We start from the raw sequence: 25,400 nt of genomic DNA, 5'->3' as shown, positions 1-25,400 counted from the left end.
GAAAAATGCTTGACTCTGCTGTGTGAGAACTATTGGTTCAGCATATCTTAATATTGTCCAACCTATCAGTGGGCATGCAGAATTCACTGCTGTTGTCTTCTGCCCCAACATTAATGATTTCACTATCTAGACCCCTGAAATTAACATTGCTTCCATGGTCTGCTTTAAAAAAAAAAATCTGAAATGTTAGATATTTTTTTTTCTGAAGGTAATAAAGTATGAACTTGATAGAAAACTTGTGGACTTACACAGGCCCAAAGTTAGTAGTGTGGGTGCAGATTGCACATTGACAGTTTCGTTGCTCTATTTGACTAAATTCTTACCTATTTTGGTAGTATGCCTACCATTTTATCTATTGAGCATAAGAAACTAAATTTAAAATTAGGGCAAAATAAACATTGTAGACATTCTTGACATTAAAAATTTCCTCTTCATTAATCATTTTCTCAGGCCACTCCTACATTACACTTACCTTCATTTTGAATTCAAAATCACAAAAACAGAAAATTTACTAAATTTCCCCGACAAAATATAATTAGGAGTGATTGGTTATGGTTTACTGCATCCCAATAATTAAATCAGACCTTTAACCTTCTCACTGTTGGTCCTGTAGTATTACGGCTTGCAAACCAGTGTCGGTCATGTAATAGTACGCCAAAATTCTAGCTGCTTCCAGTCTTGCGGGAGAAAGCTGGTAGGCCTACATATGAGAGAATGGGTATGAGTGGCCAGTGTGCACAGTATAAAAAAAAATCCTGCAGCAGGCAGTGAATAATGAGAGAAAAAACTTTCGATTAAAACGGTACCTTTACGGTGTGTACGAATGGTATATAATACCGACAAGATGAGATTAAGACACATGTGCAACATCTGGGTATCTTTATTGTAGACGTTTCGCCATCCAGTGGCTTTATCAATACAAATTCTAGGACATAACTTGAAGACAGTAGAACTATGTACAGAAGATGAGGTAATCAGTCCCTCAACCTAGGAGTAGGTGCGAAGAGCACCATAGTCGTGGAGATTCTGAAGCAGAAGAAAGGAGCCTGGCGCTTATATAGTAACGTCAGGTGTAGCAGACGAGGGCATATACTTCCACTGGGGAATCCCGCCTACCAGTGAATATGCCCTCGTCTGCTACACCTGACGTTACTATATAAGCGCCAGGCTCCTTTCTTCTGCTTCAGAATCTCCACGACTATGGTGCTCTTCGCACCTACTCCTAGGTTGAGGGACTGATTACCTCATCTTCTGTACATAGTTCTACTGTCTTCAAGTTATGTCCTAGAATTTGTATTGATAAAGCCACTGGATGGCGAAACGTCTACAATAAAGATACCCAGATGTTGCACATGTGTCTTAATCTCACCTTTACGGTGTATTTTCATATGGTATTTATGGTTGTATTCTTATTTTCTTGGTCTTTTGATAGAATGGAAGATATATTACAGAACTAGAGATGATTTTGAATGGTTTACGAACTAATAGTATCTTGAAATTAAGCTCAAAGTAGCAGAAATGTTCAATTTTTGCCGATGTTCCAGAGTAAACAAATCACATCACATGTCCAGTACACATCAACTGGTGGGTCTAATATGCTTTCACAAATGCGCTGATATTATATCATTTTTACAATACAGCTGTAGCCTGCGTAGCAGTAAATCTTCTGTTTTTTGTGTTAATAAAAATTCGAAATGGAAAGGAAGCGTAATATAAGAGAGGCCTGGAGACATGAATAATTAGTGTTAGGAATGTTTGCATTGTTAATTCTGGACCTTATTTTGAAATTGGCCTTCCTTGAATTGTGCATGAAATTGGCCAAATTACCAATTTCTGATCACTTTATTGGGTAGTTGAAATCGAAAAATGGGCCGTTTCTTTTATTCAATCAATAGAACAAAAGGAGTTCTGCTGAAATAGCTGTGAGTTTGGTTGACTGGAACAATGGAATTGGCAGGAAATAGGGCTCAGTGGGCAAAATCGCAGCTGCTTAAATATCACCAAGACCGCTAACTTTGCAAGAGCGTGATTCCGTAAGTTTTCTTTCAAATTTCGTACTTTTGGTGTCATTACCTTCGGGAAAAGATTCTCTTTTTTTTTTTTTTTTTTTTTTTTTTTTTTTTTTTTTTTTTTAAATTTTTTGACACTGAAAGCAAGTTTATGAGCAGGGGTCTTGACAGTGAAAGGGTTAAAAAAAAAAACCATTATAAGATGGAGTAAAGGGAGGCATTCCTCATCCTCAGGAAAATGGTCAGGAATTGAATATTTTGGCTATTTTTAACCCATTTTTAAGCTACTTCTGGTCCTGAACCCAACCAAAATTTTCTCAAGTTTCAGGAGTGTCTTCCTTTCTATCAAATGATACCAAGAAACAATCATTAAAATTAAAAGTCATCCTAGACAACAACACAGTTTGCTATTTGAACCCCTTTGACTGTTTTGGTTGTATATATACGTCTTACGAGCCTCCGTTTTTGATGTATTTATACTCAAATTCTAGCGGCTTCAAATCAAGCAGGAGAAAGCTCGTAGGCCCACGTGTGAGAGAATGGGTCTGTGTGGTCAGTGTGCACCATATAAAAAAAATCCTGCAGCACGCAGTGCATAATACCATAACATTGTATCAATCGCATCTGCTAGAAAAATGACAGGATGGATAATGAGAACCTTCAAAACTAGGGAGGCCAAGCTCATGATGACACTCTTCAGGTCACTTGTTCTATCTAGGCTGGAATATTGCTGCACTCTAACAGCACCTTTCAAGGCAGGTGAAATTGCCGACCTAGAAAATGTACAGAGAACTTTCACGGCGCGCATAACGGAGATAAAACACCTCAATTACTGGGAGCGCTTGAGGTTTCTAAACCTGTATTCCCTGGAACGCAGGAGGGAGAGATACATGATTATATACACCTGGAAAATCCTAGAGGGACTAGTACCGAACTTGCACACGAAAATCACTCACTACGAAAGCAAAAGACTTGGCAGACGATGCACCATCCCCCCAATGAAAAGCAGGGGTGTCACTAGCACGTTAAGAGACCATACAATAAGTGTCAGGGGGCCGAGACTGTTCAACTGCCTCCCAGCACACATAAGGGGGATTACCAACAGACCCCTGGCAGTCTTCAAGCTGGCACTGGACAAGCACCTAAAGTCAGTTCCTGATCAGCCGGGCTGTGGCTCGTACGTTGGTTTGTGTGCAGCCAGCAGCAACAGCCTGGTTGATCAGGCGCTGATCCACCAGGAGGCCTGGTCACAGACCGGGCCGCGGGGGCGTTGACCCCCGAAACTCTCCAGGTAAACTCCAGGTAATGAGAAAAAAAAACTCGGACCGTTTTTTTTAACTAAAATGCCAACTTTGTGGACTACTTTCGTATAGTATTTATGGTTGTATTCTTGTTTTCTTGGTCTCATTTGATAGAATGGACAACATATTATAGAAATAGAGGTGATATTGATTGGTTTTACTATGAAAAGAACCTTGAAATGGAGCTCAAACTAGGGGAAATGTTTGATTTTTGCCGATGTTCAAAAGTAAATAAATGATGTCATTTTCCAACAAATGTCCAAGTAGCCATTCTAATACGCAGTCATGAATGGGTTGACGTTCTTTATACAATTATTACAATATTGTAGTAGTCTGCATAACAGTAAATCTTCTATTATTTTGTTTGAATAAAAATTCAAAATAGAAAGCAAGAGTAATATCAGAGGGGCCTGGAGACGTGACTGATGAACAAAGAAAATGTTATTTTAGAGCCAGAAATGTCTGCATAGTTCATTCTGGACCCTATTTTGAAATTGTCATATTTTTTAATTTTTGTGGAATTGGCCAAATTGCAAATTTCTGACCACGTTATTGGGTAGTTGAAATTGGTAAATGAGTAGTTTCTTGTACTCAATCGATAGAAAAAATGGAGTTCTAAAGAAATAGCTATGAGTTTGGCCAACTGGAATAATGGAATTAGCCAAAAATAGGGCTCAAAGTGGGTGAAATCGCCGATTTGTAAATATTGCCTAGGTCGCTAACTACGTGAGAGCATAATCCCGTCAGTTTTTCATCAAATTTTGTTCTTTTGGTGTCATTACAATCGGGAAAAGATTCTCTATCATTTCATTAGAAAAAAAAAAAAAATTGGGGGGGGGGGGATTTTGCAACACCAGGAGACACCTCAGGATTTGGGCTTGATGGTCAGTTTTGCTTTTCCTCTCATGCACTCTGTGGGGCATGATTTTTTTTATATTGGTTACTCTTCACATATTGTGCAAACCCATTCTGTCAAATCTAGGCCAAAATTTACTGCTTACAGCTGATGAGTGAGCCAAGCTCATGATGTAGAACTACATGAGAGAACCCTGGCCTCAGTGATGTAGTTCTACATGGTCACTGAAAGGGTTAACTCACAGGTGTTGCTGAAAGTCCCATCTTTGATGCAAAAACTCTTAATTTGTTGCACAACCTGCAGTTTTACTTTTCCTTTAACTTTTGCACTCCCCTAACACCCACTAACCCCTGCTTTTTGGACACACCTGCCCTGCACTCCTTTCACACATCTCAACCTTCAGGTTTGTATGACCCTTTTGGGTTTAGCACTTAATTTGATATTACCGTATTATAATTTTTGGGTGAAATTTCTTTTCCTACATTAATTTTTTGCTTATTTATTTCAGCGTGGACCTAAACATCACTTGAAGCGCATTGTTGCCCCCAAGTCATGGATGCTAGATAAGCTTGGGGGTGTGTTTGCTCCCAGGCCTTCCACAGGTCCCCACAAATTGCGTGAGTGTCTTCCTTTGGTTCTTCTCCTGCGTAACCGTCTGAAGTATGCCTTGACCAATACAGAAGTGACCAAGATTACTATGCAGCGCCTTATTCGCATTGATGGCAAGATTCGGACTGATAAGAACTTTCCCACTGGGTTTATGGGTAAGTTTTGTAGGAGGAAGGGTTGTAGTGATAGTTATCTTGGCATGTGGCAAGGTGAGCTGTGGTGTGGATAATATTGTACCAGTATTTACCAAATCTGAGCCTTCTACACATCTTTAAAATGAATGTGCACAAAATAGTGAATAAATAACTTGTATTTAATCCTTTCACTATCGCAAAAATGTTTTAAGCATGTAAATAACATTTACGTGATTAAAACAGAGCTAAGCAATTGCTTAGATCTGTTTTAAGTACAGTGCCCTCAAATATGGAGAGAGCTGTTAAATTTGGTTTCAACGTTGTAGAATGGGTCTGAGGAGTGTGAAGTTTAAAAAAAAAATCCTGCCCCATGTGGTGCATGATAGCTATTTTCTTTCTTTCAACAAACTGACTGTATCCCACCGAGGTAGGGTGGCCCAAAAAGAAAAACGAGTTTCTCTTTATAAAATTTAGTAACTTGTACAGGAAAAGGGGGTTACGCCCCTTGCTCCCAGCATTTTAGTCGCCTCTTACAACACGCATGGCTTACAGAGGAAGAATTCTGTTCCACTTCCCCATGGAGATAACAGGAAATAAACAAGGACAAGAACTAGTAAGAAAAATAGAAGAAACCCCAGAGGGGTGTGTATATATATGCTTGTACATGCCTGTGTAGTGTGACCTAAGTGTAAATAGAAGTAGCAAGATGTACTTGAAATCTTGCATGTATGAGACAGAGAAAAGACACCAGCAATCCTACCATCATGTAAAACAAGTACAGGCTTCCATTTTACACTCACTTGGCAGGACGGTAGTGCCTCCCTGGGCAGTTGCTGTCTACCAACCTCTTACCTATATGATAGCTATTTCTTGGTATTAATTTCTAGAATGGAAGACATACTACTGAAATACACTGTAGATATGATTTTTGTTGGTTTCAGGACCACAAGTAGATTAAAATGGGGGTCATAGTTGCAGAAATATTAATTTTTGATGATTTTTCCAAGGATTGGTGAGGCCTCCCCCCCCCCTGTACTCCCCAGTCTGTTTTATGAGCCCTTACTAGGTCTGATCAATTATTAAAATCCCTAAACCATGATCAGTTATTCGTGATGGCATTTATTATCCGAAAAATAGGGCAAACCATTATTTTAGTGGTGAATGAGATTCTTTTGTAACACTGGTATTTTAATTTAGGAAACATTTCGCCAGTAAATGGCATCAGTCCAGAACAGAGAAGAATGGAAATCCTCTTATGCTTGCATAATCTGTAGGCATGGCCTACTTCTAAGTTCGTATTTTTCTGCTTTTGGCACTGCCTCGGACTGCTTCACATAATTTATATACCCATTTTCTTTTTTGGGAGAGTCAAAATGGGGAGGGCAAGTGAAATATAGGAGTGGCCTGGGGACATTAGTGAACAGAGGATAGATTTCTTTAGTTACTGGAATGCATGGTGTGCATTTTGGATTCTGTTTTTAAATTTAAGTTTGTTGAGAATTTTGTGTAAAATTGACATGTTCTTGTGCTCAGTCAATAGAAAGGAAGGCATATTAGCCAAATAACCAAGTTTGGTTAAATTGAGTAATGGAATTGGTGTGTGAATTGTGCTCATACCATCAGATTTCTGCTGCATAATTCTGAGTTTTCCATTAAATTTCATTTTTTTTATTTATTTATTTTTTTATTATCACACTGGCTGATTCCCACCAAGGCAGGGTGGCCTGAAAAAGAAAAACTTTCACCATCATTCACTCCATCACTGTCTTGCCAGAAGGATGCTTTACACTACAGTTTTTAAACTGCAACATTAACACCCCTCCTTCAGAGTGCAGGCACTGTACTTCCCATCTCCAGGACTCAAGTCCGGCCTGCTGGTTTCCCTGAACCCCTTCATAAATGTTACTTTGCTCACACTCCAACAGCACGTCAAGTATTAAAAACCATTTGTCTCCATTCACTCCTATCAAACACGCTCGCGCATGCCTGCTGGAAGTCCAAGCCCCTCGCACACAAAACCTCCTTTACCCCCTCCCTCCAACCTTTCCTAGGCCGACCCCTACCCCGCCTTCCTTCCACTACAGACTGATACACTCTTGAAGTCATACTGTTTCGCTCCATTCTCTCTACATGTCCGAACCACCTCAACAACCCTTCCTCAGCCCTCTGGACAACAGTTTTGGTAATCCCGCACCTCCTCCTAACTTCCAAAATACGAATTCTCTGCATTATATTCACACCACACATTGCCCTCAGACATGACATCTCCACTGCCTCCAGCCTTCTCCTCGCTGCAACATTCATCACCCATGCTTCACACCCATATAAGAGCGTTGGTAAAACTATACTCTCATACATTCCCCTCTTTGCCTCCAAGGACAAAGTTCTTTGTCTCCACAGACTCCTAAGTGCACCACTCACCCTTTTCCCCTCATCAATTCTATGATTCACCTCATCTTTCATAGACCCATCCGCTGACACGTCCACTCCCAAATATCTGATATGAATACATTCACCTCCTCCATACTCTCTCCCTCCAATCTGATATTCAATCTTTCATCACCTAATCTTTTTGTTATCCTCATAACCTTACTCTTTCCTGTATTCACTTTCAATTTTCTTCTTTTGCACACCCTACCAAATTCATCCACCAATCTCTGCAACTTCTCTTCAGAATCTCCCAAGAGCACAGTGTCATCAGCAAAGAGCAACTGTGACAACTCCCACTTTGTGTGATTCTTTATCTTTTAACTCCACGCCTCTTGCCAAGACCCTCGCATTTACTTCTCTTACAACCCCATCTATAAATATATTAAACAACCACGGTGACATCACACATCCTTGTCTAAGGCCTACTTTTACTGGGAAATAATTTCCCTCTTTCCTACATACTCTAACTTGAGCCTCACTATCCTCGTAAAAACTCTTCACTGCTTTCAGTAACCTACCTCCTACACCATACACCTGCATCATCTGCCACATTGCCCCCCTATCCACCCTGTCATACGCCTTTTCCAAATCCATAAATGCCACAAAGACCTCTTTAGCTTTATCTAAATACTGTTCACTTATATGTTTCACTGTAAACACCTGGTCCACACACCCCCTACCTTTCCTAAAGCCTCCTTGTTCATCTGCTATCCTATTCTCCGTCTTACTCTTAATTCTTTCAATAATAACTCTACCATACACTTTACTAGGTATACTCAACAGACTTATCCCCCTATAATTTTTGCACTCTTTTGTCTCCTTTGCCTTTATACAAAGGAACTATGCATGCTCTCTGCCAATCCCTAGGTACCTTACCCTCTTCCATACATTTATTAAATAATTGCACCAACCACTCCAAAACTATATCCCCACCTGCTTCTAACATTTCTATCTTTATTCCATCAATCCCGGCTGCCTTACCCCCTTTCATTTTACCTACTGCCTCACTAACTTCCCCCACACTCACAACTGGCTCTTCCTCACTCCTACAAGATGTTATTCCTCCTTGCCCTATACACGAAATCACAGCTTCCCTATCTTCATCAACATTTAACAATTCCTCAAAATATTCCCTCCATCTTCCCAATACCTCTAACTCTCCATTTAATAACTCTCCTCTCCTATTTTTAACTGACAAATCCATTTGTTCTCTAGGCTTTCTTAACTTGTTAATCTCACTCCAAAACCTTTTCTTATTTTCAACAAAATTTGTTGATAACATCTCACCAACTCTCTCATTTGCTTTCTTTTTACATTGTTTCACCACTCTCTTAACCTCTCTCTTTTTCTCCATATACTCTTCCCTCCTTGCATCACTTCTACTTTGTAAAAACTTCTCATATGCTAACTTTTTCTCCCTTACTACTCTCTTTACGTCATCATTCCACCAATCGCTCCTCTTCCCTCCCGCACCCACTTTCCTGTAACCACAAACTTCTGCTGAACACTAACACTACATTTTTAAACCATTTTTATTACCTTAAGAAAAAAAAAAATCTACCACTTTAGTGTTTTTTTTTACCCTTCTAAGTCTAGCATTGTCAGCACTCTTAGTTTCGGGGGCCTCTACGTGCAAGGGTTAAATGTTAATTTCTTCAGTTGTTTGCTGTATAGTAGTTTGTCTTAATTAAATATGCAGTTTGGCTGAAATCTATTTTCTACATGGGGCACATCACTTTTTCAGAATATAGTACACCACCACCCCACATTTTGTACTACTAAAGAATGTTAAGTTTCATACCTGCTTTTTTTTCTGTATGTAGGTTCCATTAAAAATGGTATGCTTTTTCATGCCATATTTAGTGAAATTTATATTAAGAAATAAAACCATGGATTCCTTGAGTTTCTGACATTAGACTGCATTGTGTTGGAATGCAGTCAAGGTTGGACCAAATTTTAACACTGTTATAGTATGTAAAAATTTTTACACTGCATAATGTAGGAATAGTAATTGATGTTAAAGTTCCTTTATGGTATAGTATGGCAGAAAATGCCGCTTTTAATCGAAGCCATGCTTGGCTTGTGTCTTGTATGGTCAAAATAAAAGCCAGAACAAATTCCATCAGTCATATTGCTAGTAGAATATATATTTTACAATTAGCATTACCCTGGTGGAGATATGTGTATCTTGTACCATATACTTCAGTTACATAAGGATTTTATTTATAAATGGAAGCTAGGCTTTCTGTAGTGATTGATGTAATTCCTGTACCTGTTTGTAGCTACAAGAGCAGTTACAAGTCAGTAATGTTTTCAGTAATTATTTCATTTAATTTCTTAGTTGTCATTGGTTACAATTAGTGCTACCTTTTGAATTCATTCTGTTCCATGGATATGATAGTCATTATCTGAGATAATTCCAGCTCAGGCATTGTTACCCCTCCTCCCCCCCAGGGAGGTTCCTTGATGCTGGTAAGGGGTTCTTGATACAAAGAATTAGGTACAGGAGGGCCCCACTTATACGGCTGGTTAGGTTCCAGGCTACCGCCGTAAAGCGGAAACCGCCGTAAAGTGGAACACCTTTTTTTTCCACTTACAAATGCATACAAACTCTAGATAACAAATTTACACTAACATATATTAAGTTAGCAATAGAACCAGGCATCAAAAACAATAAAAAAGTACAATACACACATAGTGCACTCATTACTTACCTTAAAATATTTATAGTCTTAATCTAGGGTGAGACAAGTAGTATTTATTGTAAGAAATCAAGTGTGGTATGTATGGTAGTCAGCCAGGCTACCATACCAGGCCACCCCACCCACACATACAATTCTATGATATTTAAGCATCCCAGAGCGATAAAATGTATATACAGTTCACTCATTACTTACCTTAAAATATAGGGCGAGATGAGTAGTATTTATTGTAAAAAATCAAGTGTGGTATGTATGGTAGTCAGCCAGGCTACCATACCAGGCCAACCCACCTACACATAATATTCTATTACATTTAAGCATCCCAGAGCGATAAAATGTATGTACAGTTCACTCATTACTTACCTTAAAATATTTGTAGTCTTAATGTAGGGTCAGGAGTAAGTAAATGAGATAAAACGAATAAATGAGAGAGAGAAAGAATGAGTGCATGAGAGAGGACACGCGCAGAGTTATGTAAACAAACCAGGCGAAGGTAAGTTTTGTAAACGAAGTGTACACGTCTGGTTTGTGTACAAGTTACATTGTGTACAGGTTGTCTCTACATTGATACGGTAGAATAAATAAAGAAGAACACTCCCATTCTCATGTAACATCATTTTGAGAAGAAATGATGCTCTGAGTGAAGGCAATGGAAATAAGTCACTCTGACTCTTTTGGGTTATCCTAGGTTCTCTACACATATGTTGTTATGTATGATAATCTATGTAACTGTATTTGTGTATACCTGAATAAACTTACTTACATACGAAAGGAATAATTTTCTACAGTTACCCCCAGTAACACATTTTTTCTTATGTTAGATTAGAGAAAATGTTATTCTTGGCATCACTTGTACAAGGTATCTGGCTACCACATCTCATATTTGTTTATTTATTCTATTGTAGGGTGTATTTATCATCTTTTTATGTTATGTATCGTGTTTATTATATAATTTTGAAAAAAATATCATGGATGGATTAATGAAAATGTGTATATTAATGTAATATACAACATTTAATGAGACTCGGTGATTATTATTATTATTATTATTATTATTATTAGCATTTCTAATATGGTGTCACTTGTGCAAGTCATCTGCTACCACATCTCATATTTATGTTTATTTATTCTATTGTGGGGTGTATTTATCATCTTTTTATGTTATGTATCGTGTTTATTATATAATTTTGAAAAAATATCATAGATGGATTAATGAAAATGTGTATTTAACGTAATATACGACATTTAAATGAGACTCGATGATTATTATCATCATTACTAATATGACGTTTGGAGACATAAGACACTTACTGATTTTAATGTGTACCTGCATGCCAGCACAGTATGTAAGTTTATTTAAGTACAGGTATACATAAGTACAGTGGACCCCCGCAAAACGATGGCATCACATAGCGATTAATCCGCATACTGCTTGCTTTAATCGCAAAAATTTTGCCGCGCATACCGATTAAAAACCCGCTCACCGATTTTCGTCTGAGACGCGTCCAATGTGCGCCCTCAGCCAGCCTCGCATGTGCCGCCCGTGCCATTGTTTACCAGCCAGCCTCCGCGGTAACATCCAAGCATACAATCGGAATATTTCGTATTACAGTGGACCCCCGCATAGCGAACTTAATCCGTGCAAGAGGGCTGGTCGTTATGCGAAATGTTCGCTATGCGAATTAATTTTCCCCATAAGAAATAATGGAAATAAAATTAATCCGTGCAAGACACCCAAAAGTATGAAAAAAAAATTTTTTTACCACAAAAAAATGTTAATTTTAGTACACACAAACTGAAAAAGGCATGCACAATTACATGACACTTACTTTTATTGAAGATCTGGTGATGATTGATGGGATGGGAGGAGGGGAGAGAGAGTGTTAGTGTTTAGAAGGGGAATCCCCTTCCATTAACACTTGAGGTAGCAAGTCCTTTTCCGGGGTTACTTCCCTTCTTCTTTTAATGCCACTAGGACCAGCTTCAGAGTCACTGGACTTCTTTCTGTCCATAGAGCTCTGTACCTCCCGTTCCTTTACGATTTGTCTAAAATGGGCCATAACATTGTCATTGAAATAGTCACCAGCATGCCTTGCAACAGCTGTGTCAGGGTGATTTTCATCCATAAAGGTTTGCAGTTCAACCCACTGTGCACACATTTCCTTAATTTTTGAAGTAGGCACAATGGATTCCACAACTGGCATAGGCTTCTCAGGGTTAGCCCCAAACCCTTCAAAATCTTTCTTAATTTCCATACTAATTCTCACCCTTTTTACCACAGGGTTGGCACTAGAAGCTTTCTTGGGGCCCATGGTCACTTATTTTCAACAAACAGAACCGAAAACACTGTAATAATACGAAATATTCCGAGTGTATGCTTGAATGTTACCGCGGAGGCTAGCTGGTAAACAATGGGACAGGCGGCACATGTGAGGCTGGCTGAGGCCGCACATTGGACGCGTCTCGGACGAAGTTCGCTGAGCGGGTTTTTGTCTACTATGCGGGGCAAAATTTTAGCGATCAAAGCGTTCGCTATGCGGAATGTTCGCTATGCAAGGCGTTCGCTATGCGGGGGTCCACTGTATTACAGTGTTTTCGGTGCTGTTTCTGGAAAATAAGTGACCATGGGCCCCAAGAAAGCTTCTAGTGCCAACCGTACACCAATAAGGGTGAGAATTCCAATAGAAATGAAGAAAGAGATCATTGATAAGTATGAAAGTGGAGTGCGTATCGCCGACCTAGTCAAGTTGTACAAGAAACCCCAATCAACCATCGCTACTATTGTGGGCACCAGAAAGACAATCAAGGAAGCTGTTCTTACCAAAGGTTTAACTGTGTTTTCGAAACAAAGATCGCAAGTGATGGAAGATGTTGAGAGACTCTTATTGGTGTGGATAAATGAAAAACAGCTAGCAGGAGATAGCGTCTCTCAAGCGATCATATGTGAAAAGGCTAGGAAGTTGCATGAGGATTTAATTAAAAAAATGCCTGCAACTAGTGATGATGTGAGTGAATTTAAGGCCAGCAAAGGTTGGTTTGAGAGATTTAAGAAGCGTAGTGGCATCCATAGTGTGATAAGGCATGGTGAGGCTGCCAGTTCGGACCACAAAGCGGCTGAAAAATATGTGCAGGAATTCAAGGAGTACATAGACAGTGAAGGACTGAAACCTGAACAAGTGTTTAATTGTGATGAAACAGGCCTGTTTTGGAAGAAAATGCCAAGCAGGACCTACATTACTCAGGAGGAAAAGGCACTCCCAGGACATAAGCCTATGAAAGACAGGCTTACTTTGTTGATGTGTGCCAATGCTAGTGGTGATTGCAAAGTTAAGCCTTTATTAGTGTATCACTCTGAAACTCCCAGAGCGTTCAGGCAAAAGAATGTCCTCAAGGATAATTTGTGTGTGCTGTGGAGGGCAAACAGTAAGGCATGGGTCACTAGGGACTTTTTCTATAACTGGTTACACCATGCATTTGCCCCCAATGTGAAAGATTACCTAACTGAAAAGAAATTAGAACTTAAGTGCCTCCTGGTGTTAGACAATGCCCCTGGTCATCCTACAGACGTGGCAGAGCGACTTTATGGGGACATGAGCTTCATTAAGGTGAAGTTTTTGCCTCCTAATACCACTCCTCTCCTGCAGCCCATGGACCAGCAGGTTATTGCAAACTTCAAAAAACTGTACACAAAAGCTCTGTTTGAAAGGTGCTTTGTAGTGACCTCAGAAACTCAACTGACTCTAAGAGAGTTTTGGAGAGAGCACTTTAATATCCTCAATTGTGTAAACCTTATAGGTAAGGCTTGGGAGGGAGTGACTAAGAAGACCTTGAACTCTGCTTGGAAGAAACTGTGGCCAGAATGTGTAGACAAAAGGGATTTTGAAGGGTTTGAGGCTAACCCTGAGAGGATTATGCCACTTGAGGAATCCATTGTGGCATTGGGAAAGTCCTTGGGGTTGGAGGTTAGTGGGGATGATGTGGAAGAGTTGGTGGAGGAGGACAATGAAGAACTAACCACTGATGAGCTGATAGATCAACTTCAAGAGCAAGAGGCCAGACCTGAGGAAACTGGTTCAGAGGAGGGGAGAGAGAAATTGAAGAAGTTGCCTACTACAAAGATTAAAGAAATCTGTGCAAAGTGGCTTGAAGTGCAAACCTTCATGGATGAAAATCACCCTCACACAGCTATTGCAAGCCGTGTTGGCAACCTGTACACTGACAATGTTGTGAAACACTTTAGGGAAGTCATAAAGGAACAAGAGGTACAGGCCACTATGGACAGATATGTTGTGCGACAGAAGTCCAGTGACTCTGAAGCTGGTCCTAGTGGCATTAAAAGAAGGGAAGTAACCCCCAGAAAAGGACTTGACACCTCAAGTCTTAATGGAAGGGGATTCCCCTTCTAAACACTAACACACACTCTCCCCTCCTCCCATCCCATCAATCATCACCAGATCTTCAATAAAAGTAAGTGTCATGTAAGTGTGCATGCCTTTTTCAGTTTGTGTGTATTAAAATTAACATTTCATGTGGTAAAAAAAATTTTTTTTCATACTTTTGGGTGTCTTGCACGGATTAATTTTATTTCCATTATTTCTTATGGGGAAAATTCATTCACATACCGATTATTTCGCATAACAATTACCCCTCTTGCACGGATTAAAATCGTTATGCGGGGGTCCACTGTATAATTATCAGAGTATATATAAAATATGAAATAACTTTTAAAAACATTTGAAATTTTGGAGTTTCCAGACAAAATGGAGAGACTTAGTGCTTACTGAGCTCACGAAGAATGTAAACAAACAAGGTGGGGCACGGTGACCGTATTAGAAAGTCAGGTGGGGGAGCCGTATAGCGAGTTTTGGTCATAATTTGAAATGACCGTATTAGCGGAACGCCGTAAAGTGAAACGCCGTAAAGCAGGGCCGTGCTGTATCTCTGAAGGGGTACTTTTAAAAGGCTGCTTGATTTTTTTGTTCTATTTTTTGATTGTTGTGCTTATAACTCAAATGTCTAATTCAGTTAGTTTAAAATTTTAAACACTTGTACAGCAACAAAAAACAAATATGAACAGTTGACATGTTGACGTACCCTATCACTGAAGTTACTGAACCCATTCCCAGCATCCTGGAATTTCTGACTTGGATATCTTCAGTGATGGAGCTTCAAATATTCAAAAAAGGTACTCAAAAATTGGTGTGAAATTAAAACATGCCAGTTTAGCTTTGAAGTTTTTTGTGTAAACTGGGATTTTTATTCCTGTTAAGTCACTTCAAGTAAGTCTTGCTTTACCTCTTCTAGACAGCTTCAATATTTCATGGCTGACACATCTTAGGGCCAGGATAGAAACTATCAAGTCTTGGTTGTATCCAGGTAAATTTATCAACACATCAGCCAATTCTCACCAAGGCAGGGTGGCCTGAGAAAGAAAAGCTTTCATCATCATTCACTCCATCACTGTCTTGCCAGAGGCATGGTTACACTACAGTTATAAAACTGCAACATTAACACCCCTCCTTCAGAGTGCCAGCACTGTACTTCCCATCTCCAGGAATCAAGTCCGGCCTGCCGGTTTCCCTTGATCCCTTCATAAATGTTACCTTGCTTACACTCCAACAGCATGTCAAGTTCTAGAAACTGTTTGTCTCCATTTGCTCGTATCTAACACACTCGTGCACGCTTGCTGGAGGTCCAAGCCTCTCTCACACAAAACCTCCTTTATGTTTAGTCCAAATAGGTGCAAATTTAAATATTACTGAAAGTTAAATTGAGTCCTGGAAATGGGAAGTACGTACAATGCCTGCACTTTAAAGGAGGGGTTTAGGATATTGGCAGTTTGGAGGGATGTCTAAACTGTCGTATCTGAGTGCCTCTGCAAAGACAGTGATTAATGTATGAGTAATGGTGAAAGTGTTGAATGATGAAAGTTTTTTTTTTCTTTTTGGGTCACCCTGCCTCGGTGGGAGACGGCCGTCGTGTTAAAAAAAACATGAAATTGGATCAATTGTTGAGGAATGCCTTTTCTAATCAACTTCAGATTTACCATTGATGGGCTTTGTTAAAACACAGCTTGTTACTCCAAACTGTAAATTTCAGTTTACCAATTTTACTAAGCAAATTGTTTCCCATGTAATTATTAGTGAATGCCTCTTCTGATCATATTCAAACAACATATGGTGGTAGGGTATCTTAACCACTTTTCCGTCTGTCGTAACTCGCGAAATAGTGATATTATGGGTTTGAAGTCTCTTCGTGCTGTAGAATTATGCTATGGGCTCAACTCACTCAGATAAGCAGTGAGCAGTAAATTTGGGCCTAGATATGAGAGAATGGGTTGATGTTGTAAGTGTTCACCATTTTTTTTTTTTTTTCAACAAGTCAGTCGTCTCCCACCGAGGCAGGGTGACCCAAAAAAGAAAGAAAATCCCCAAAAAGAAAATACTTTCATCATCATTCAACACTTTCACCACACTCACACATTATCACTGCTTTTGCAGAGGTGCTCAGAATACAACAGCTTAGAAGCATATACGTATAAAGATACACAACATATCCCTCCAAACTGCCAATATCCCAAACCACTCCTTTAAAGTGCAGGCATTGTACTTCCCATTTCCAGGACTCAAGTCCGACTATATGAAAATAACCGGTTTCCCTGAATCCCTTCACTAAATATTACCCTGCTCACACTCCAACAGATCGTCAAGTCCCAAGTATCATTCGTCTCCATTCACTCCTATCTAACACGCTCATGCACGCTTGCTGGAAGTCCAAGCCCCTCGCCCACAAAACCTCCTTTACCCCCTCTTTCCAACCCTTTCGAGGACGACCCCTACCCCTCTTTCCTTCCCCTATAGATTTATATGCTTTCCATGTCATTCTACTTTGATAGTGTGTGTGTGTGTGTGTGTGTATATATATATATATATATATATATATATATATATATATATATATATATATATATATATATATATATATATATATATATATATATATAATATATGTAGGTAGTAGGTTGGTAGACAGCAACCGCCCAGGGAGGTACTACCGTCCTGCCAAGTGAGTGTAAAACGAAAGCCTGTAATTGTTTTACATGATGGTAGGATTGCTGGTGTCCTTTTTTTCTGTCTCATGAACATGCAAGATTTCAGGTACGTCTTGCTACTTATACTTACACTTAGGTCACACTACACATACATGTACAAGCACATATATACACACCCCTCTGGGTTTTCTTCTATTTTCTTTCTAGTTCTTATTCTTGTTTATTTCCTCTTATCTCCATGGGGAAGTGGAACAGAATTCTTCCTCCGTAAGCCATGCGTGTTGTAAGAGGCGACTAAAATGCCGGGAGCAAGGGGCTAGTAACCTCTTCTCCTGTATATATTACTAAATGTAAAAGGAGAAACTTTCGTTTTTCCTTTTGGGCCACCCCGCCTCGGTGGGATACGGCCGGTGTGCTGAAAGAAGAAGAAAGATATATATATATATATACAGTGGACCCCCGCATAACGGACGCCTTGCATAGCGGACAATCCGCATAGCGGACGCTTTGATCGCTAAAATTTTGCCCCGCATAGCGCCCAAAAACCCGCTCAGCGGCCTTCGTCCGAGACGCGTCCAATGTGCGGCCTGAGCCACGCTCACATGTTCCGCTGGTGGCATTGTTTACCAGCCAGCCTCCGCGGTAACATCCAAGCATACAATCGGAACATTTTGTATTATTACAGTGTTTTTGGTGATTTTTTTCTGGAAAATAAGTGACCATGGGCCCCAAGAAAGCTTCTAGTGCCAACCCTACAGCAATAAGGGTGAGAATTACTATGGAGATGAAGAAAAAGATAATTGATAAGTATGAAAGTGGAGTGCGTGTCTCCGAGCTGGCCAGGTTGTATAATAAACCCCAATCAACCATCGCTACTATTGGTGGTACAGCTGCTGCTGCTGCTGTATCACCGTCAGCTGCTGCTGCACTGTCAGCTGCTGCTGCTGTACCACCGTCAGCTGCTCCTGCTGCTGTAGTACCGTCTGCTGCTGCTGTAGCATCATCTGCTGCTGCTGTAGCATCGTCTGCTGCTGCTGCTGCTGTAGCATCGTCTGCTGCTGCTGTAACATCGTCAGTTGCTGCTGTAGCATCGTCTGCTGCTGCTGTAGCATCGTCTGTTGCTGCTGTAGCATCGTCTGCTGCTGCTGCTGCTGTAGCATCGTCTGCTGCTGCTGTAACATCGTCAGCTGCTGCTGCTGCTGCTGTAGCACCGTTGTTGGTGTGGCTTATTGAGAATACCAAGAAACAATTAACCCCAGAGGATTTGCCACCCAGGATAGCCCAAAAAAGTCAGTGTCATCGAAGACTGTCTAACTTATTTCCATTGGGGTCCTTAATCTTGTCTCCCAGGATGCAACCCACACCAGTCGACTAACACCCAGGTGAACAGGGAAAATGCCTGGAACTAGTGCTCATATTGGTGAATTTAGAGCCAGCAAAGGTTGGTTTGAGAGATTTAAGAATCGTAGTGACATACACAGTGTGATAAGGCCTGTTCTGGAAGAAAATACCAAACAGGACCTTCAGTACTCAGGAGGAAAAGGCACTCCCAGGACACAGTGTCTCATCAGTCATTGCTGCATCTTCAATAAAGGTAAGTGTCATTTATTCTTCATTTAGTAGAGTAGTACATGCACAATATATATTGTGCATGTACTACTCTACTATTGTGCATGTATCCTTCTCTTTGTGTGTAGGAAAATGTATATTTCATGTGGTAAAATTTTTTTTTTCAAACTTTTGGGTGTCTTGCACGGATTAATTTTATTTCCATTATTTCTTATGGGGAAAATTCATTCACATAGCGAACATTTCGCATAACAGCCAGCCCTCTTGCACGGATTAAGGTCGCTATGCGGGGGTCCACTGTATATATATATATATATATATATATATATATATATATATATATATATATACATATATTTTATTTATTTATTTATTTATTTTCATATAGTCGGACTTGAGTCCTGGAAATGGGAAGTACAATGCCTGCACTTTAAAGGAGGGGTTTGGGATATTGGCAGTTTGGAGGGATATGTTGTGTATCTCTATACGTATATGCTTCTAAGCTGTTGTATTCTGAGCACCTCTGCAAAAGCAGTGATAATGTGTGAGTGTGGTGAAAGTGTTGAATGATGATGAAAGTATTTTCTTTTTGGGGATTTTCTTTCTTTTTTTTGGGTCACCCTGCCTCGGTGGGAGACGACCGACTTGTTGAAAAAAAAAAAAAAAAAAAAAAAAAAATATATATATATATATATATATATATATATATATATATATATATATATATATATATATATATATATATATATATATATATATATATATATATATATATATATATATACACACACATACATACATACATACATACATACATACACACACCTTCTTTTAGGAGTGAAGAAGAGCAGAATGTAAGTGTGGGGGAGGTACGTGAGGCATTACGTAAAATGAAAGGGGGTAAAGCAGCTGGAACTGATGGGATCATGACAGAAATGTTAAAAGCAGGGGGGGATATAGTGTTTGATTGGTTGGTACTTTTGTTTAATAAATGTATGAAAGAGGGGAAGGTACCTAGGGATTGGCAGAGAGCATGTATAGTCCCTTTATATAAAGGGAAAGGGGACAAAAGAGACTGTAAAAATTATAGAGGAATAAGCTTACTGAGTATACCAGGGAAAGTGTACGGTAGGGTTATAATTGAAAGAATTAGAGGTAAGACAGAATGTAGGATTGCGGATGAGCAAGGAGGTTTCAGAGTGGGTAGGGGATGTGTAGATCAGGTGTTTACATTGAAGCATATATGTGAACAGTATTTAGATAAAGATAGGGAAGTTTTTATTGCATTTATGGATTTAGAAAAGGCATATGATAGAGTGGATAGAGGAGCAATGTGGCAGATGTTGCAAGTATATGGAATAGGTGGTAAGTTATTAAATGCTGTAAAGAGTTTTTATGAGGATAGTGAGGCTCAGGTTAGGGTGTGTAGAAGAGAGGGAGACTACTTCCCGGTAAAAGTAGGTCTTAGACAGGGATGTGTAATGTCACCATGGTTGTTTAATATATTTATAGATGGGGTTGTAAAGGAAGTAAATGCTAGGGTGTTTGGGAGAGGGGTGGGATTAAATTATAGGGAATCAAATTCAAAATGGGAATTGACACAGTTACTTTTTGCTGATGATACTGTGCTTATGGGAGATTCTAAAGAAAAATTGCAAAGGTTAGTGGATGAGTTTGGGAATGTGTGTAAAGGTAGAAAGTTGAAAGTGAACATAGAAAAGAGTAAGGTGATGAGGGTGTCAAATGATTTAGATAAAGAAAAATTGGATATCAAATTGGGGAGGAGGAGTATGGAAGAAGTGAATGTTTTCAGATACTTGGGAGTTGACGTGTCGGCGGATGGATTTATGAAGGATGAGGTTAATCATAGAATTGATGAGGGAAAAAAGGTGAGTGGTGCGTTGAAGTATATGTGGAGTCAAAAAACGTTATCTATGGAGGCAAAGAAGGGAATGTATGAAAGTATAGTAGTACCAACACTCTTATATGGGTGTGAAGCTTGGGTGGTAAATGCAGCAGCGAGGAGACGGTTGGAGGCAGTGGAGATGTCCTGTTTAAGGGCAATGTGTGGTGTAAATATTATGCAGAAAATTCGGAGTGTGGAAATTAGGAGAAGGTGTGGAGTTAATAAAAGTATTAGTCAGAGGGCAGAAGAGGGGTTGTTGAGGTGGTTTGGTCATTTAGAGAGAATGGATCAAAGTAGAATGACATGGAAAGCATATAAATCTATAGGGGAAGGAAGGCGGGGTAGGGGTCGTCCTCGAAAGGGTTGGAGAGAGGGGGTAAAGGAGGTTTTGTGGGTAAGGGGCTTGGACTTCCAGCAAGCGTGCGTGAGCGTGTTAGATAGGAGTGAATGGAGACGAATGGTACTTGGGACCTGACGATCTGTTGGAGTGTGAGCAGGGTAATATTTAGTGAAGGGATTCAGGGAAACCGGTTATTTTTATATAGTCGGACTTGAGTCCTGGAAATGGGAAGTACAATGCCTGCACTTTAAAGGAGGGGTTTGGGATATTGGCAGTTTGGAGGGATATGTTGTGTATCTTTATATGTGTATGCTTCTAGACTGTTGTATTCTGAGCACCTCTGCAAAAACAGTGATAATGTGCGAGTGTGGTGAAAGTGTTGAATGATGATGAAAGTATTTTCTTTTTGGGGATTTTCTTTCTTTTTTGGGTCACCCTGCCTCGGTGGGAGACGGCCGACTTGTTGAAAAAAAAAAAAAAAAAAAAAAAAAATATTATATATATGTGTATGTATATATATATATATGTATATTATATATATATATATTATATATATATATATATATATATATATATATATATATATATATATATATATATATTATATATATTTATATATATATATATATATGTGTGTGTGTGTGTGTGTGTGTGTGTGTGTGTGTGTGTGTGTGTGTGCGCGTGCGCAAAACAACCACTCTGAAAGAATAGAAAAATTCCAAGCGCTTTCGTGACTACACACATTATCAAGGAACTATGAAAGTGAAGCATCCAAGGAAGCTATATAAGGGGTCGGCCAGCACCTCACTATCAGATCCCACAACGGTTAAACACGTGACGCGCGGCGAGCCAACTTGGAGAGGTCCTTTGCAAAACTCACCCCCAAGCTATTTATTTGTCCAGTGTATTATTAAATTCTACCCAAATTCTATTAATTATAAATGGATCTAATTTATATAAACCAAAGGAAATATTCATATTATTGTCAAAACTGCTTTTTATGAAACAAGATTCAATTATATTCCTGTCGACCATGGACTTGCTTGATACTACTTTCTCAACTTTTTGAAAATCAATTGGATGGTTAAAATCTCTTACATGAATAAATAGAGCATTGGAATCTTGTCCAGTTCTAATGCTATATTTATGTTGTTTTAATCTTAGTTCGAGATTTTTACCAGTTTGACCGTAATAAACTTTATCGCAAATTTTACAAGGAATCTTATAGACACATCCATCAGCATTTTGGGGGGAATTCTTAATCAAAAGTTTTTTTACTGTATCAAGATTTTTGAATACAACTTTAATATTAAAAGTCTTAAGAAGAGAAGGCATATCAACCAAGTTTTCATGGTAAGGGAGAACCAACATATTTTTAGTTGAATAAGGCTGGTTGCCCTTTTTTGGATTATAAAAAGTGTTCCTAGCAACTTTAAAAGATTTATCAATTACATTTCTTGGGTATTTTAAATCATTACCTATTTCATAAATTTTGGATATTTCCTCATCTATGAACTCAGGACTACAAATTCGTAAAGCTCTCAAAAACATTGATGAGAAAACAGACAGTTTGACTCTATCTTGATGCGAGGAATAATAGTGGACATAGGAACAGTTATTTGTAGGTTTTCTGTAAATTTTAAATTTGAATTCATTATTACCCTTAATAATTAAAACATCTAGAAAAGGCAATGAGTTATTTTCTTCAAACTCAACAGTAAAGTTTATAGAATGGGCTAAGCTATTTAATTTTCCAAGAAAATGGTGTATATCTACATTTTTGGGCATAAGACACAAAATATCATCAACATATCTGAACCATTTAGCTCTATTAGGGAGGATTGTGTTAAGCAACCTTGTTTCAAAAAATTCCATGTATAGGTTACTAAGAACAGGTGAAAGAGGATTTCCCATTGCCATACCAAACTTCTGAGTGTAAAATTTATCATTAAATACAAATTTTGCATCAACAATGCAAAGTTTAATAAGTTTAATGATAGTAGGAACTGGCAATGGTAAATCATAGTTAACGAGTTCTTCAGATAAGAAACTTAATAAATCATCAACAGGAACTTTCGTAAACAAGGAAGTAACATCAAAACTAACCATGTTAAAATCATTTAAGTCAGTCAAGGAGTTTAATTTATCAACCAAGTCTATGTTGTTTTTAACATTAAAGTTAGAAATTTTGCCAACAATAGGGCTCAAAATGTCGACAAGCCATTTGGATAATTTATATGAAACTGACCCTATGGAGCTAATAATTGGTCTGACTGGATTCCTGAGTTCATAGATGAGGAAATATCCAAAATTTATGAAATAGGTAATGATTTAAAATACCCAAGAAATGTAATTGATAAATCTTTTAAAGTTGCTAGGAACACTTTTTATAATCCAAAAAAGGGCAACCAGCCTTATTCAACTAAAAATATGTTGGTTCTCCCTTACCATGAAAACTTGGTTGATATGCCTTCTCTTCTTAAGACTTTTAATATTAAAGTTGTATTCAAAAATCTTGATACAGTAAAAAAAACTTTTGATTAAGAATTCCCCCCAAAATGCTGATGGATGTGTCTATAAGATTCCTTGTAAAATTTGCGATAAAGTTTATTACGGTCAAACTGGTAAAAATCTCGAACTAAGATTAAAACAACATAAATATAGCATTAGAACTGGACAAGATTCCAATGCTTTATTTATTCATGTAAGAGATTTTAACCATCCAATTGATTTTCAAAAAGTTGAGAAAGTAGTATCAAGCAAGTCCATGGTCGACAGGAATATAATTGAATCTTGTTTCATAAAAAGCAGTTTTGACAATAATATGAATATTTCCTTTGGTTTATATAAATTAGATCCATTTATAATTAATAGAATTTGGGTAGAATTTAATAATACACTGGACAAATAAATAGCTTGGGGGTGAGTTTTGCAAAGGACCTGTCCAAGTTGGCTCGCCGCGTATCACGTGTTTAACCGTTGTGGGATCTGATAGTGAGGTGCTGGCCGACCCCTTATATAGCTTCCTTGGATGCTTCACTTTCATAGTTCCTTGATAATGTGAGTAGTCACGAAAGCGCTTGGAATTTTTCTATTCTTTCAGAGTGGTTGTTTTGCATATTTTGAAATCACCTGTTTACTGTGATCTTGTTGCATATATATATATATATATATATATATATATATATATATATATATATATATATATATATATATATATATATATATATATATATATATATATATATATATATATATATACATATATATACATATATATATATATACATATATATACATATATATATATATATACATATATATACATATATATATATATATACATATATATATATATACATATATATATATATACATATATACATATATATATATACATATATATATATATATATATATACATATATATATATATACATACATATATATATATATATACATATATATATATATATATATATATATATATATATATATATATATACATATATACATATATACATATATACATATATATATATATATATATATATATATATATATATATATATACATATATACATAATATATACATATTATGGTAGTAGGTTGGTAGACAGCAACCACCCAGGGAAGTACTACCGTCCTGCCAGATGACTGTGAAACAAAAACCTGTAACTGTTTTGCATGATGGTAGGATTGCTGGTTTCTTTTTCTGTCTCATAAACACGCTAAGATAACAGGGATATCTTGCTACTCCTACTTACACTTTGGTCACACTTCACAGACACGCACATGCATATATATATATACATACATCTAGGTTTTTCTCCTTTTTCTAAATAGCTCTTGTTCTTTTTTATTTCTTCTATTGTCCATGGGGAAGTGGAAAAGAATCTTTCCTCCGTAAGCCATGCGTGTCGTATGAGGCGACTAAAATGCCGGGAGCAATGGGCTAGTAACCCCTTCTCCTGTATACAATTACTAAAAAAGAGAAGAAGAAAAACTTTATAAAACTGGGTTGCTTAAATGTGCGTGGATGTAGTGCGGATGACAAGAAACAGATGATTGCTGATGTTATGAATGAAAAGAAGTTGGATGTCCTGGCCCTAAGCGAAACAAAGCTGAAGGGGGTAGGAGAGTTTCAGTGGGGGGAAATAAATGGGATTAAATCTGGAGTATCTGAGAGAGTTAGAGCAAAGGAAGGGGTAGCAGTAATGTTAAATGATCAGTTATGGAAGGAGAAAAGAGAATATGAATGTGTAAATTCAAGAATTATGTGGATTAAAGTAAAGGTTGGATGCGAGAAGTGGGTCATAATAAGTGTGTATGCACCTGGAGAAGAGAGGAATGCAGAGGAGAGAGAGAGATTTTGGGAGATGTTAAGTGAATGTATAGGAGCCTTTGAACCAAGTGAGAGAGTAATTGTGGTAGGGGACTTGAATGCTAAAGTAGGAGAAACTTTTAGAGAGGGTGTGGTAGGTAAGTTTGGG

At 38.2% G+C, this 25,400-nt stretch overlaps 1 protein-coding gene across 1 annotated transcript in view; it reads left to right on the top strand.

The window, feature by feature from the left end:
• Positions 1-25,400, top strand: part of RpS4 (ribosomal protein S4) — a 64,758-nt gene that overhangs the window by 10,475 nt on the left and 28,883 nt on the right. The window contains exon 2 of the mRNA XM_053775198.2: positions 4,675-4,930. Coding sequence (XP_053631173.2) covers positions 4,675-4,930 — 256 coding nt within the window. The remainder of the gene's footprint in view (positions 1-4,674; positions 4,931-25,400) is intronic.

Source organism: Cherax quadricarinatus, chromosome 11 (assembly GCF_038502225.1).
Source record: "Cherax quadricarinatus isolate ZL_2023a chromosome 11, ASM3850222v1, whole genome shotgun sequence".
Taxonomy (NCBI): Eukaryota; Metazoa; Arthropoda; class Malacostraca; order Decapoda; family Parastacidae; genus Cherax; species Cherax quadricarinatus.
This window is presented reverse-complemented; position numbering and strand designations above follow the sequence as displayed.